The sequence below is a fragment of the Spodoptera frugiperda genome, chromosome 5 (assembly GCF_023101765.2).
Source record: "Spodoptera frugiperda isolate SF20-4 chromosome 5, AGI-APGP_CSIRO_Sfru_2.0, whole genome shotgun sequence".
Classification (NCBI taxonomy): Eukaryota; Metazoa; Arthropoda; class Insecta; order Lepidoptera; family Noctuidae; genus Spodoptera; species Spodoptera frugiperda.
This window is the reverse complement of record NC_064216.1, coordinates 6,842,005-6,856,671: the sequence shown is the minus strand read 5'-3', so window position 1 is coordinate 6,856,671 and position 14,667 is coordinate 6,842,005. Positions and strand designations below refer to the sequence as shown.

At 34.0% G+C, this 14,667-nt stretch overlaps 2 protein-coding genes across 3 annotated transcripts in view; both read right to left on the bottom strand.

Annotated features, from left to right (window-relative positions):
- Nucleotides 1-11,031, bottom strand: part of LOC118272021 (uncharacterized) — a 57,540-nt gene extending 46,509 nt beyond the window's left edge. The window contains exons 1-2 of one of the 2 annotated variants that reach the window (XM_050693953.1): nt 10,767-11,031; nt 3,134-3,616 (exon numbers count right to left, since the gene is read on the bottom strand). In XM_050693953.1, coding sequence (XP_050549910.1) covers nt 3,134-3,286 — 153 coding nt within the window. In that variant the 5' untranslated portion in view covers nt 3,287-3,616; nt 10,767-11,031. Of the gene's footprint in view, nt 1-3,133; nt 3,617-7,780; nt 7,965-10,766 lie in introns of those variants that run through there. The other variant, XM_035588312.2, reaches the window with a different exon arrangement.
- A 468-nt stretch (nt 11,032-11,499) lies between these two features.
- Nucleotides 11,500-14,054, bottom strand: LOC118272111 (uncharacterized). The gene is made up of 3 exons (XM_035588454.2): nt 13,848-14,054; nt 13,483-13,587; nt 11,500-11,910 (listed from the first exon to the last, which is right to left on the bottom strand). Exons 1-3 carry the CDS (start codon nt 13,992-13,994, stop codon nt 11,812-11,814), a joined length of 351 nt encoding a protein of 116 aa, XP_035444347.1. The 5' UTR covers nt 13,995-14,054; the 3' UTR covers nt 11,500-11,811.
- Nucleotides 14,055-14,667: the final 613 nt, after the last annotated feature.

Here is a 14,667-nt window from a genome sequence, read left to right as displayed (position 1 = left end):
CACAGAATATGTATTAGCTTTGACTATTTTGTCTAGTACAGCCTAATGATAGTTTAGTGTTCGTTAGGGTAACTGAAGAGTAATACGTATGAGTAAAATATAGTTCGGTTTTGTGACTAAGACTGTCTTTTTTGTAGCAATATGCCTGAGTTACAGGCTGTAACTCCTCCATACTAACAAAGGGTTAAATCAAGCATTATTTATTTAACTTTACTTTAAAGCACCCCTTTTATATATACCCCATACTATCTATAGTGTCTGACATGTTTAGGTATCTAATCATTTATTTTTTCTATGGAATATTTATATTAGATTACGTATCATAATATGCACCTCTGCCTACTCCTTCAGGGATAAAAGGCATGACGATACGAATATTTATAAGCAATGCTTCATAATGCTTCTTATTTGACGTAAATAGAGAGATATTTAACGCATCATTCACAATAATGAATGCTGGACATTGGCACGCCATTCATTTGCTTTGTGCGAAGTTGTTTGGCCATAGTTCATGCTAGGGTGAGCCCCCAGCGTGACGCTTCTAATTGGTGACTATGGGAAATATTTATATAATCATGAGAGTCTGCAATATGGTTTCTAGATCCTTGTTTTGACATATAGCTAATGACTTAAGGGAAATGTCGATCAGAAATATGTCTTCATCATAAATAATTAAGCAATACGAATCTCAGAATGTGTTCACAGATACTCAATTAATATGCCTACTACAAAATAGTTGTAGTTTTAATCTAACTTCATTGCCGCTTAGGTAGGTAGATAGAATCGACCTTTTATTAAATTGAAGTCTAAATATTATAGAAAAGAAAGTTCCTAAATTCTTCTTAAATTGTAAAGAATAGACTAAAATGTTAAGTAAAAAAGTACCGCACATCCTTCATCGAATTTCTCAAGCTATAAAAACTTGGACAGGAAAATAAATTAGTTTTGAATACCCAGCTAACTTATTACTTAAAGTTGTAACAAAAACTCCTACACTATACCTTTGCATAGCCGAGGGTAGCTTCTATACTAATCTATGGATTATGTTAATGCGAACTTACTTATACGAGAATCGAATCTTTTTCAAAAGATACTCTTTTATTTATATTCAAATCTTTACTGAGTAGAAAGTATGTAAATCGGAAAAAGGGTATATTTACTTTATGTAGTTTGTCATAGAATTACATAACATATACAGGGTTTAGGGGCAGTATCGTTAATATATGTTTTACGGAAGTTTTAACACAAAAATGGGATGTTGTGTTGTTACGGCCGTTTTTGATATGGGTCCTCACGACGCGGAGGGAAGAGGAAAATGTGTTAAGGAGCTATCAACTTCTTTAAGAACTTTCCTTGAGACGCCATGACGCGTGCATCGAAAGTCGCTTTTGTAGTGAGAGTATCTTATAACATTCTATTTTATCATAAACAAAAGTAGTTATGAATTAAAAATGCATAACATTTACTGCAATAATTATTGTAGTTTGTAATAACTAAAAGCCTCAGTTCACTTCGCATTCTCGTGTAATCGTACAACTTAGTTCCCTGGTATGCTGGCGCTCCATTTTTACGATTTATGAAATGCCCGCATTTTATAAAAAGTCTTAAAAAAATATACCATCCAATTCCAATTTACGGAACTTTTGCTTTGAAGAATATTTTTTTCTTGATTCATCAGCATTTAATGTCAACAAAGGGATTTTAAACACTTTTAATTACAAATTAGTAAAGTCGGCATTTTTTCAAAGAGAAAAAATCAGTTTTTCTTTGTAATTATTATGCAAAGCTTAATTAACCGTGCGCAAATTAATTTACTTTAAAGAAAATTAGGGTGACAGTTTTGTCGAGACTTCCTACGAGATATTTCGTCATTATGAACATTCGCTAATTTTCCGTTTTTATCATTTTACGACGAGGACCTCCCGCTCCGTAATTAAAAATATTCTTTACGACAAAGGTAGCGAGGAATTATTTTATTACATACTTCAGAATAATATTTTCCGTCTGTTTTGTATGCAGTGAGTTCCCTCTCGATTGAAACATCGATATAAGAGCCGAGAGCTTTCCTCGCAGGCAGCTATATGTAGACACATTAGTCAGATTGAAACCTCTTTGCCAAACTTAGAATTGCAAAATAGTGACTGCAACCGCTCCCCGATGCTTTTTGATTCTAAGAAATACATTTTATTTTTGAGTATTGTGGCATTAAATATTCAATGATGTAGACGAGTACCTATTTATTAGTTTTTGATGTAGTAAATTTAAGTATTATGCTTTTATACACGCAATAAAAATGTATTTTAGTCAGAAAATGTTTTACAACGTAAATTATTCTTGTCCATAATCTTTAAAACGATCTGCAGTTCAAATATCTACACGAATACATCGGCGTAGAGGCAGTAGATTACAATTAGGTACACTGCTACTCTATTAAAACTTCGCACGTACTTTAACGAGTGTTTTATTATATTCGTGCAACATACATAAATCGTGGTGCATTTGTTTCCCTCGAGGGGGTTAATCAAAGTCGAGAGACGCTCCACGTCAGCGGAAACTAATTTGATCCAAAGTTAGCACTCGCGGACAAGTTATTTACTATACTAGTTATGATCTTAACACAATATACATAATATTAACTGAAGCCTCGAACTTTGAAATAAGTCTGCGATGTACCCACGTATAATCAAAGATGTATTTCGTAAGTGCGGCACGAGTCAACCACCATAACCGAAACTTAGTTTAAACTTCGATTATATTGGAGCTTAAGCGCGCTCTACCTTGAAATATGGAGAATACCTTCGGGTCGGTTGGTCGGGTGTATCATTTAAATAACAAGATTGCCCCATGTCCTTATAAATCGACTGAGCTAATTATGTTGCTCGAAACCCATTCTGTTTTCCTTGTTGTTGGAGGCCAATAACTATGAAATGATTGTACGTAATGTCTTCGATGTGAAACGATATCAAAGAGCCTTCAAGGGACGAACGAATGAAATTATTATAGCAGAAACATTGTGAATAATACGTACGAATGTTGTCACATTTATTCCTATTATTTGACTTTATCTCGGCCCATTCGTCGAGTCGGGCTATCGTCGGCCGCTGAATAATGTATGTGTGATAAAAGCACTCACCTTCTTGGGCTTGCCATTCTTGCGGAGCAGCTTGGCGCAGCAGAGGCCGCGGGTGTCGGGCAGGGGCGGCGGAGGCCGGCGCGACCAGCACAGCCGGCGCGGGCTGGCCGCGGCGCCCGCCTCGCTCCGAACCTCTTCCTTATCTTCACACATTACCACTACCCCCTACCACCCTACCATTACACAACCCACGAAAAATCACAACCTCCAAGATATCGATGCTTTATGAGAACCTCTGGCATTGTTTCCCCTATAAAACTACGAGCGCCGGCGATAGAACTATCTGGAATGGTGTACGTTATAGAAAATAGCGGCGATTTACAAAATCCTTTCCTCTCGGTTCCTACTTAAAGCGTTACAAAAATAAACTAGAGGAATCTTAAGCGATTAAGTTCGATAGCTTTGTACTTATAGGAGATAGTAATTTGTGCTGCACTGCTATGATAACTCTACGGAAAGCTGTTTTAACGTCCGATTCAGCATCTGAAACAAACAGAGATGCGTTCATTAATATGTAAAACGCGCCATGATCATTCAACGTCACCGAGAATGACAATGCAATTATTGCAGCGGAATGTGTAATAGGCATTATTTTGTATTGTTTACGGTTGAACCCAGTGTTAATTTATTATATTTCAACATTTTAATCATCTAACAAGATCAATGTTATTGTTTTTTAAAAGCATTCGTAGCCGCGTAGTACTTGCTACGCTTCTTATGCTACGATCATTTTCTTGGCTACGAAATTACTTCTACCACCTAAAACAACGTAAAAAATAAAATGAAATTCAATTACATATTCGAATAACTTCGACTATTTTCAACTCTAACGTCCAACAAACATGTTTGCTTGTAAAATCGACGATGAAATAAAATTTCGTACTGCTCTCAAAATAACTGCTGTTTTGATCTATGAATAAAATATGAATTCATAGTATTTTTGCATTCGTTAGTTTTACGAAGAAATATGTATAAAGTTTCACTAAAAATATAGTTTCAAATAGTTTTGTTATTTCATGTAAAATATTTCATACTTCCTTTGTTCGAAAACTTTTGTAAAATATAGAATATTATATACGGAAGATTCTAAAACCTATCACAGTTATTACAAAGTAATAGAAAAGTGATCAACAAAAGCCAACATTATACAGACATTAAAACAATTTACTGTCATTTCTTTTAAAGCAACAAACTTTACGTTTAAAGCATTTAATTTTATACACAAACTTTAGCCATTAATGTCCGAGACTGCCTATAACGTTTAGTTAAATGAACCGAAACAAAGGGAAAGCATATCAAAACAGATTTCAGAATAAGTAAAGAATAAATTCAAACAGTCGATTTGTATTTAATGACAATAAGTGCTACTTATTTCAGTGTTTTAGAAACTCTTTCATTTAAAGCAACTGTGAATTAACTTTATATCGAAATCTTCTTTACAAAATCTTCTGATCCGTGTTTTATTTAATAAACTGTAGTTTATTTTACATTGCTCTCATTGTCGTTAACTTGTTTAACTCTTTGCTAAGAAAATTGGCATCATTTTGTTACATACCGAGAACAAATTCTTTCTGGCGAGCTACGGAGAATCGTAAAACCCATAAGTTTACAAAGAAGAAGAATTTTAAAATATATTCAAGTTGCACAAACAACGAGTTCGCCCGTCTAGTACAATAAGCAACTTCGTTACTTTACCCGGTCTTTGTAACGAAGCTCGGTTCAAAATGAACTTAGACTAATTTCCATGTAATTTACGTTCGTAGGTACCACGGATTTGGAAGGCAGTCGTAAAGTAAAAATGTTACTTGTACACCGCGCCCTGATGAATATTAAACACAACACGGCTAATGAATGCGCCAACTTGCTCGACATAATTACGCCAACTCATTGAATTCTTCGCCAAACTCACCGACACTTATTTAAATTCTTAACGCTTGTTCCTAAGGGGGAATCTGTGCATCTGTCCTCCCTAATGTGTGGACTTTAAAGACCTTTTTTCTTTACTTTTATGCATATAAAATAAGTTCTATCTTAGTTTCAATTAATTAGCACTGTTCATAATATGAAGGCAAATTCGAGGGAGACACCTACATATGCACAGAGTAACTTTTAATTAAAATAAAAGCGAGGACTGAATTGGAACATGGTTCAACACGTAGATAAAACCTGCACCGCGTCGGTGTAAGGATACCTTCATTACCGAGCATAGTTCACACCGCAATTTTGGAATCATTCCAACAGCTAATATCCCATTCTGTTTGTCTTTCGAGGCAATAAAATGACTTTTATGCAAATCATACGAATTCTATACATTTTTGATGAGCCACCGACGACGCATTCGCGCCGTTTAATTAATACATTTTCCATCAAAACTTCGAAAGTTTCAAACTCGTGGATATTTTTTTATAGATTTATTTGCGGTGAATTAATTATCGCACTTCGTTTGTTTTTCATTATACGAGTAAACATCTTGATAAATATCCGCAGAATAATTTTTGACTAGACATCAGAAAATTTGTGAATCAGTGAATTAATTTTAAATCTCTCTGATTTATATTTCAGTGGTTTGATGTATTGTACCGAAAAGTACTTAAGAAGCAATTATTTTTAATAGCCTTATAATTCCTTTAAACGGAGATGGGAACGTACTGAGGATAAAATCTCTTTCATATAACCTCATTAATGAGTACAAATAAGTGCAAGCCACTAGTCCACACTCAAGTTTGTTGACATGTCGGCAAATGACGGGGCTTTTTCGTTTTTCCACTTTTCCACTCTCGTGGAGTGAGCCTCCGTCTCGACGTCGACTCCGTATAAACTGCTTTTATTATAAAATCAAGCGCGTTTCACTCAAAAAAACGATAAGTACTCTTGTCTGCCGTTTGAACAACATGGAAATGGGAGAGTGGAAAGGAAAATTAGCAGTATATTATATAATGAAGTCTACTTTATGTACTCGCTTTTGTTTACACGTGTGCCTTTGAGATAAAAGGGGAAAACCGTTTGGTTTTTATTTTATTCTAACTAAGTAGTTGTGAAAGGATTTATTTTTATTTTATTTTAAAATAGTCGTAAAAGGATTTACTGGAGAGAAATGGAATGAACATTCAAAGAACAAATTAATTAAATTGTTGGTTTATTTATTTTAATGTTTCATGTGTTCTGTACTTCTAGCTTTTATTTAATTTTCATATAGGTAAAGAGTACTTCGAAACCTTTGGTGTAGTAAGGAAAGATAATACGTAAAGATTAGTAAGTAAATTTTTACTCACACACCGGCCGTACATTACATCGGGGATAATAAAAAAATCATACATCGGGGATGAATAAAAATATTAATTGTTTATTTTTATTTATAACGTCTCAATAACAGAGTATATTGTTTACACACCATTTTAACTTGACCGTAATAAAAATTATTTATTGATATGGGGATATTCTCTGGTGTAGGTTTAGATATAAAATAAATCGTCTAACGGCCAATTTCAATAACCTATCTATCTGTAGATTTGCTTACTAGAAATACAATTTTGACATACAAAATATTTCAATACGAGTATTTTCTGTTTAGTATGCCAATCTAGGTTATTGGATTTAGCTGTAAGAGTATTTTTTGTTGCCAATTATAAAGTTTCATGCAGGTACATACGTGTGCACCTATATTGTGCAAAACGGTTCAAAGTTAGCAAAAGAAAAATTTTAAGTATGGGAGAGCCATGCTTCGGTACGAATGGGCCAGCTCGACCGGAGTGATACCATGGCCTTACAGAAAACCGACGTGAAACAACGCTTGTTTCGTTGTATAAGCGAGGTTTCCGGAGACCCAATCCCCGATTTCCCAACAACCCTTAAATTTCTAACCCCCAAAAGGCCGGCAACGCACTTGTAACGCCTCAGGTGTTTCGGGTGTCCATGGACGGCGGCGATTGCTTACTTATACCATAAAAAATTGCAAAGAAAATTAATTGCACTACAATTTTAAGCATGTTACTAATTCACTACTTTTAGTCATACTTTTAGACATATATTTAGTCACCTTCCTTGATCTTACCAGACATATTTATTATTATTTTTTTTTCATCATTTTTTTAGCATCATTGCTAAATCGGTACCGAAAGAAGATTCAAAAAAGAATCTATCTTTCACTACCGAAATCACGGTTTTAATAATAATCAGTTATTATCCGTACGGAGTTGTCTTTATCCCAGTGAAACTACATAGTAAATATTATTTCCCATAAAAAATTAAGAAAAATAATTTACTATTCTGCGCTCAAATAACTAACACAGAAAACAGCCCCCAAAGCGAATGAAATATATTTGAAATTAGAATATAATTTAAATACTAACTTGAAACAAACATAATCAAAACAAATCATAAATTATTTCTTGTTCTTAGAATCCACATCGTTAATTTAGAATCTATTTTTGGACCATTTAGAACTGTCTGTATTTCTCTAAACTATTTTGTTTTTGAAGGCTTTAATATATTTGTTAATATAAATAAATAGCTAACAATGCAGAAAAATACTTACTTGAAACAAAACATGCATTTTTGTTTCTTTTACGTGCGTGTAAGGGCATTGAAGTGAAGTGAAAATAAAAGTTAAATAAGCATCTATTTTATTAAATATGAAAGCAATCTTACCTAACGATTAATGAGTCAGAAACATAAACAATCTACACATGAGATCCACCCGCGAAAACTCAAGCCTTATATGAAAACGACTTCGTAGAAAGTTGATTGGAAAGTTTCGTAGCACGGACTACGCGACGCTACGCCGTAGCCGAGAGCTGTAGCCGCTCTGAACTGGCGCCGGTCCGACGCCCGGCTTTTATTCGAGCCGGCCGAGTCTCCCTTCCCGCCGAAACATCCCCCCAGCTCAGGCTCACTGAAATTCTCGAGCCCAACTCCTACGGGCCGTTGTAATAATGCCTCACAAAGAAATAAAGGCTCTTGAGATTTGAGCATTACATCTACTTTGTTAAACTTAATTATGAAAATATTTGTTCAAACAGACGTGTTTTCATTCGCATATCTCGTAGATGCTTGACAATAAAATAAAAACATGTTCTTTTTATTTTATTGGAACCTTTTGTAGAATATGTAAAAAGCCTTGCTATACATTTACATACAAAATCTTGCTATAGGTTTATTTATATGTAAAAATAACTTAATTAAAGGATCAGGATTACAGAGGAATTTACTTAATGCTTTAGAATTGTAATGAAATCCATAACCTCAGGCTTCTTTGTTGGAATAAAACACATAAAAATATTTAGTAGGTAGGTCTACTTTACCTAATAATACCTAAAGTTATATCTTTCTTTTCAAGCTTACAAAATATGACATGAGAATGGTAACATATTAACAAAATTTTAAAACAGAAGAAAATGAAGCACTGTTATCCTATTATCCTGGAGAGGGAGTGTCAGACTCTTATTGGCTAAAAACTACCTATTCTTACTCCTGCTTTGAAATGGAGCTCCGCAGCATGGCATTGGGTAAAAGCCTTGTTTAAACAACCGTGAATCGCTTTTTTTTAAGCCCAAAATTATTTTGGGCTTTTCTTTCTATGCTTATTTTGGGCACCTAAGTACCTGACTATTTAGATAGGTCTGCAGTTAGACCTCCTTGTTCTTGACTTTGTCCTCTAGACCTCTTATAAATGACATAGGTACCAAGCGTGGGGGTTACGGGAAACCATCTTCAGTAATGGACGTATTGCGTGCAAAAAGTTTTGATTTTGATATTTTTTTATTTGCTTCATTGAGTTGCTATTACATTTCTCATAATATGTATCAGAGGTTTAAAATGAGGATTCCTAACTAAAAGTACCTACCAATATAAACTTGACTTCTACTGTTAAAATATAGGTATCTCTTTGCTGAAAAGACCGTCCCTATGGACCGCAATCTATCATACGAGCAAAGAACACGTGGAGATTCACGCATTTGGTATTGTATTGTCCATGTGTGTGTATGTACCACACATGTATGTACCATAAATGTGACATTATTTACAATTGTTATTAAGTTATTGTTATTGTGAGTGGAATGTTTTATTTCAAATCCAATAACCTTGGCTATAAAGTACCTATACTTGGTAAGTACTTTATACTTTGTATTTGCAAATAACAATACCTAATAGGTATAGCACTTAACAATGTTTAAGTAAGTATATTAAATAGGTGGTCATCTTAGACTATCATTAGCGATGATAACTGATGATATGAACGAGCAGTTGATAAGAATTAAAACTATATCTATACATTAATTGTGTAGCACAGGTGAGTATCAGTATAATCCACCATAAACATTTGTTTTAAAACTACCTACCTATGTAGGTACGTTGCCTACAACTGGTTAAGACTTAAGACATTGAACCTTAAACCTAACTCTAGTCACAATTGTATTTCAAAATACAGTAACTTTTTAATTTATGAACCTAAATAAATAAAATGAAAATAAGCAACATTAAGATGACGACGCCAGAAAATTGTAACAAGCAAAGAAAGTAATTTCCTTTATTTATCTTCACCGCTGACTTGTGATGTCCCGGAGGTAGAGTATAGCTAGGTATACGTAAATAAATATCTGTTAACCGATTCCGTGCGGAAGTCTTTTTAGCAATCTTTAGTGCCTGGCGTCAAACAAAAATTCTGTGATGCCTCTGAGGCACCAAGCGCCAGAAAGTTTGATGATTCCCCTGGGGAATCATCCGCCATGAATTGTCACTTTTAGCTTGTTTTCGTGTTTCTACTTGCTAAAATAATCATTTGACATTGTGTATCTAACGTAGGCAGTCAGTAAATTCGTTCAGTGCGTTTAAAAGTGACGATCTGTGTGTTTTTATGGAAATGGAAGGTAAGTGACTAATTTATATTAGGGGTCGTAAACCTTTTTGCATTATTTCATGGATTTATTTATTCAAGTGTTGTAAAGAATTTATACACGTACCACTTGAGTTTGTCGCGAGGTGATATTTATTTATTATTATTTATAATACAGTGTTTTGTAGGGAAACAATTTTAACTTCACTATTTTGATGATAAAATTGTTTCTCTACAAAAGCAAAGCAAAGCAGCTTGTCTTGATTCTTTGGCGTTAGAAGGATCATTTAAGACATGTCCTAAATTGACTTTTGTCCGTCTAGTTTATCAAAATATTATACTGTGCGCCGGCGCAAACAATTATGAACGGCGTAGTTTTAAACAATAATCAACCGTATACGCAAGGAAATACGGTACTTCGTAGGCGAAGGGCCGGCGAACAGCGCACTCTTTGTACGATTTTAGGCAACAATGAACCTTATGACAAAAGCATTTGATTTTTGAGAAACATTCCAGAAAGTGGGCTGTTAGAATTATAATCAATAATAAAATGTGTCGGCAACTTGGTTTACAACCCCTGATGTCAGCTAATTTGCGAAATTACTTAAAACGAACACTGTGGGCATGATAAGGGTGACAAATAAAGACACTTTTATTTAGGGGCTCTTTTGACGAATGTCGTTTAAGCCGAGTTTTGTATGATTTAGTTTTGTATCCTCTCGGGCACCATACGCCATACGCAATAGATTTACATGGTGCCTGTGCGGCATCATCCGCACGGAAACGGTTAATATAACTCACCTTAAGATTTCTCCGTCCTACTGGTCAGGAATCACATAATTACCACAAACTAGTGTAACAGACAATTTATAACTTATATTACAAACACTAAACACGGCACAATCCAGTTTGTTTACATGAATATTAGCTAAATAAGATATAATAATATCATGTTGTGCTAGGGCGGGCTCGCAGCGCCGACTAGCGGCGACTGCGCGAAGCACTCTGTAGGGCGGCGGCAACTGGGGTCGCAAGGGTGAGCGTGGGCCTTTTCCCTCTCATTCGCACACACTTCGCCTTAATTGTCACAATACTCTATCGCGTTACGCAAAAACGACGCTTTTATCAATGACATAGGAGATATAATATTGGTACGTACGACGGAGCCCGGCTCAGCGGCCGGCGGTCGTCCCCTCCGACGCTGCGCGTAGTGGCCTTGAGTAGGCCTGATGTTTTCATCCCGTGTGCGTAATAAAGCGCTTAGGGAGGGACAAGTGACTTTAGCTGAAGGATTTATGGAGGAATCTCTAAAATTAATTCGGCCCGATTGTAACCCCGCCGCTTGTCATAACGACCAAGCTCACAGACTTAAATGTTATTTACATAATTGTAAAAGCAATACACGTTGTTGTTGCCATGATTTTAGCGTCGTACTGTTTCTTTTATTTGTTTCGCTTGAAATAAGTACCTAATAAAACTTGAATACAGTTTGAATGAATAGATGGCATGATACAATAACAATAAAAGCCTTGGAAACATTGCATTAATTCTTTATTTGCAAAAATATAATAAAATACGAAATCAATATTGAATGGTAAGTATGGTGACGAAATTTGATCACAGGAACTACATAGAAGCTTTGTGTTTAAATGTTACAAGATTCTTATAAGTACAAAATATTTAAACAAACAATATTAAATAATGTAAGTTACAATTACTTGTACTTTTAGAAGAAGCATTACAAATAATAATCACAACATTTAAATACTTAACAAATATTTAAATATTACATTTTTATAAGTAACAATATTATTTATTTTATTTTCTTAAATATTTGTGATGTAATTTAACCAATGAGCATGGGTTCTAGCTTGCCGGAAGCATGTAAGGCCTTGACGTCACTGCCGCCTCCCACACAGTTGCCATTGATGAACACTTGAGGTACCTTGAACATAAGAGAAGACAATTGTAATTACATACAGATATTTTACAAAACAACATCAAAATCCAGACTACCAAAGAGTATAATAAATATAGTAGAAGGCACTACCAACAACATTGAGAAGTGTTTATGTAGTAATAAGTGGACTAATAATTTCTAGCAAATATTTTAAATAACCTATTTAAAAACCTCATATACATAAAACTACTTCAAATGTGCAATTGGTATATTCGTTAGGTGCAACACTAACAACAACACAAAACATAGTCAAAATAGAACTAGTTTTACACATAGTTTGTCATAAAATATTGTGTCGGCATTTAGTAAAATATTTCATTCCAGTAATCAATGTAAAAATTATCAATCCTAATCAACGATTTTGTGCTCAAAGCAAATAAATTCAAGAAATAATAAACATAAAAACCTCATTCCTTTTTTGAAGTCATTTAAAAATAAAAAGTGATATAACATGCAATGGCCTGTGTGGTTAATAGATAATAGATAACTATTGATAAGTACATACCTACACATAAATAATGTGAGTTGTTAACCACAAGATAATAATTAAACATTTTAATTATGTCCAAAACTTGTTATTTCTTCCCATTTCCCTCCTAAGCATTGTATTTATTTATTTATAGGGATTAGTCACTAGTATAGCGGCCACCCTATATAAAAAAAGATAGAGCTTATCTATACTTTACATTACAGATTAATAATAATTTTAAACATAGAACATGGCATGAGTAAGCTACCAATATTAGGTGTGCCTGGGGTTTTACCTACAAGCTGTTTAGTTTTTTTATTAAGGTGATGTGCTGACTAATTTTAGACACTATGTCATACTAACCGACTCTTAACCTGTCATATGCCGAAACATGGATCCACACGAGACTCGATGTATTTTCTATTATTGTCTAATATACCGACGGCACACAAGTGGTTAATATACATATATATGTAGGTACTACCTCAGTATCAATACATAAACGTTTGGTAGTTCTTAATGAAATATCCAGCAAAACAAATTATTGCACAATATTGTGCAAGAAGTATAAACTTGCACCATTCTCTCACATTATTCTTTATTTGATTTTGCTGGACTTTAAAAGAGGCTCTCCTCTGAGTTTGTTTTGGCATTTTTTTTTTTTCAGAGTAGTCCAATAGGAAATGCTGACCTCATCTAGTTATTTTTGAGATTGACATGTAAATGTAACTGGTTGTACTTGTAACCGGTTTGCGAAAATAAATATCTTTTATCATTTAACTAAATTATAATAAGACCTAACTTTTACTTATCATGATTTCCTTATCATATAGACTTGATCACTTCACATATCATTAAAGTGACTAATGGATTTTTAGAATTACCTATGCAATATACTATTTTGAACCTACACTTTAACAACAAAATCCAATTAGACTAGAGGATGTTAGCAACATGGAATTAAAAAAATGTTTCATACTTAGAACTTTAAAACCATGGTAATAAACACCAGCACTATGGAACTGCACCTTTTAAGGACTGATGAGTAATGAGTAATACAAATAAATTAAAAAGGTAGTAAAACTTACAGTTCTGAAACCAGTGATTGAGGCCAGGTTTTCTTGGATCTCGCTACCATCATCACGCTCATCCAGCTCGTACACCTTGATTGGTTGCTTCACTTTCGAAAACACCTGGAAACAACAGTCACAACCGGTTTAAACAACTTATATTTACGTTTCTAATGCCTATCTAATGTCAATAAAAATACTGATAAACAGGATATTACACAGAAGATAGACTTTGTACTGAGAGATTAGATTCAATTTTATTTTACTCATTGCATAATAGACGCTAATTGTCGTTTAAACTTAAAAAACTTTTTAAGACAAATATGAGTCATTCGGGCTTTTAAGTTTTCTAAGAAAAATAAGAATTTGGAAATATTACTCACCTCCTTAGCCATGGTACAATAAGGGCAGTAGGATTTTGAAAATACAACTACTTTATCCTGAGAAATTGCTTGCTTGATAAATTGTTGGATATCTTGTGAACTCGCCATTTTGGAACTACGAGTAATTTTGCTTGACAAAGAGCCCATCAAAGAATGAGCTCGTAACAAAATAATATAACCTTTTTGGTGTTCAAAAGAACGTCACTGTCACTGACGTTGCCTATCAGTGACGCTGTCAATGTCCTTTGCCTCACTATCTGTAACGAGAATACTAGTATTGTTAAACTGGTACATAAAATAAATTTTTATTAGCCAATTTAATTTTTAATTTCTTCGAGATATTGATTGCAATAATAACCGTAATATTCAGGAAGTATGGGTATTATTCAATCAATATATTACAGAGCTGCTAAAGATAGACACTGAAATTAAAAAATGTGATTAACTTATCAAACTTTTAGATGGCATTTTTGCCAAACAGCGAGCCTTTGTGTAGATTTTTTAATAAAATATCAATTATTGTTAAAACTTCACTGAAGTTTATTCGTTCATTTTACGTTTAGTTGCTACTTTTAGCAAAACGAGAATATAGGTAGAATTTATTGTGGCTTAAAATACATTGTGTCAAATTAGAGCGGCAATTTTAAAAATACGTTTTCCCAACTTTACTTTTACACTTACGACTGCTCACGATCACGATTCACGACTGAAGACGCCTCTAAAATGCCGTTCGCATTGTTCATGTAGTTTATGATTGTTTAAAAATTTTTATTATGGTTATTTATGTTTCCAATAAACAAAAACTACTTCAATACGATCA

Excerpts from the sequence above, each read along its gene's own strand:
- LOC118272111 (XM_035588454.2), bottom strand. The coding sequence starts at position 13,994 with ATGGGCTCTTTGTCAAGCAAAATTACTCGTAGTTCCAAAATGGCGAGT. Across the intron at positions 13,588-13,847 it reads ATTGTACCATGGCTAAGGAG|GTGTTTTCGAAAGTGAAGCA; the intron begins GTGAGTAATATT and ends TGTTGTTTCCAG. Across the intron at positions 11,911-13,482 it reads CAATCACTGGTTTCAGAACT|GTACCTCAAGTGTTCATCAA; the intron begins GTAAGTTTTACT and ends CTTATGTTCAAG.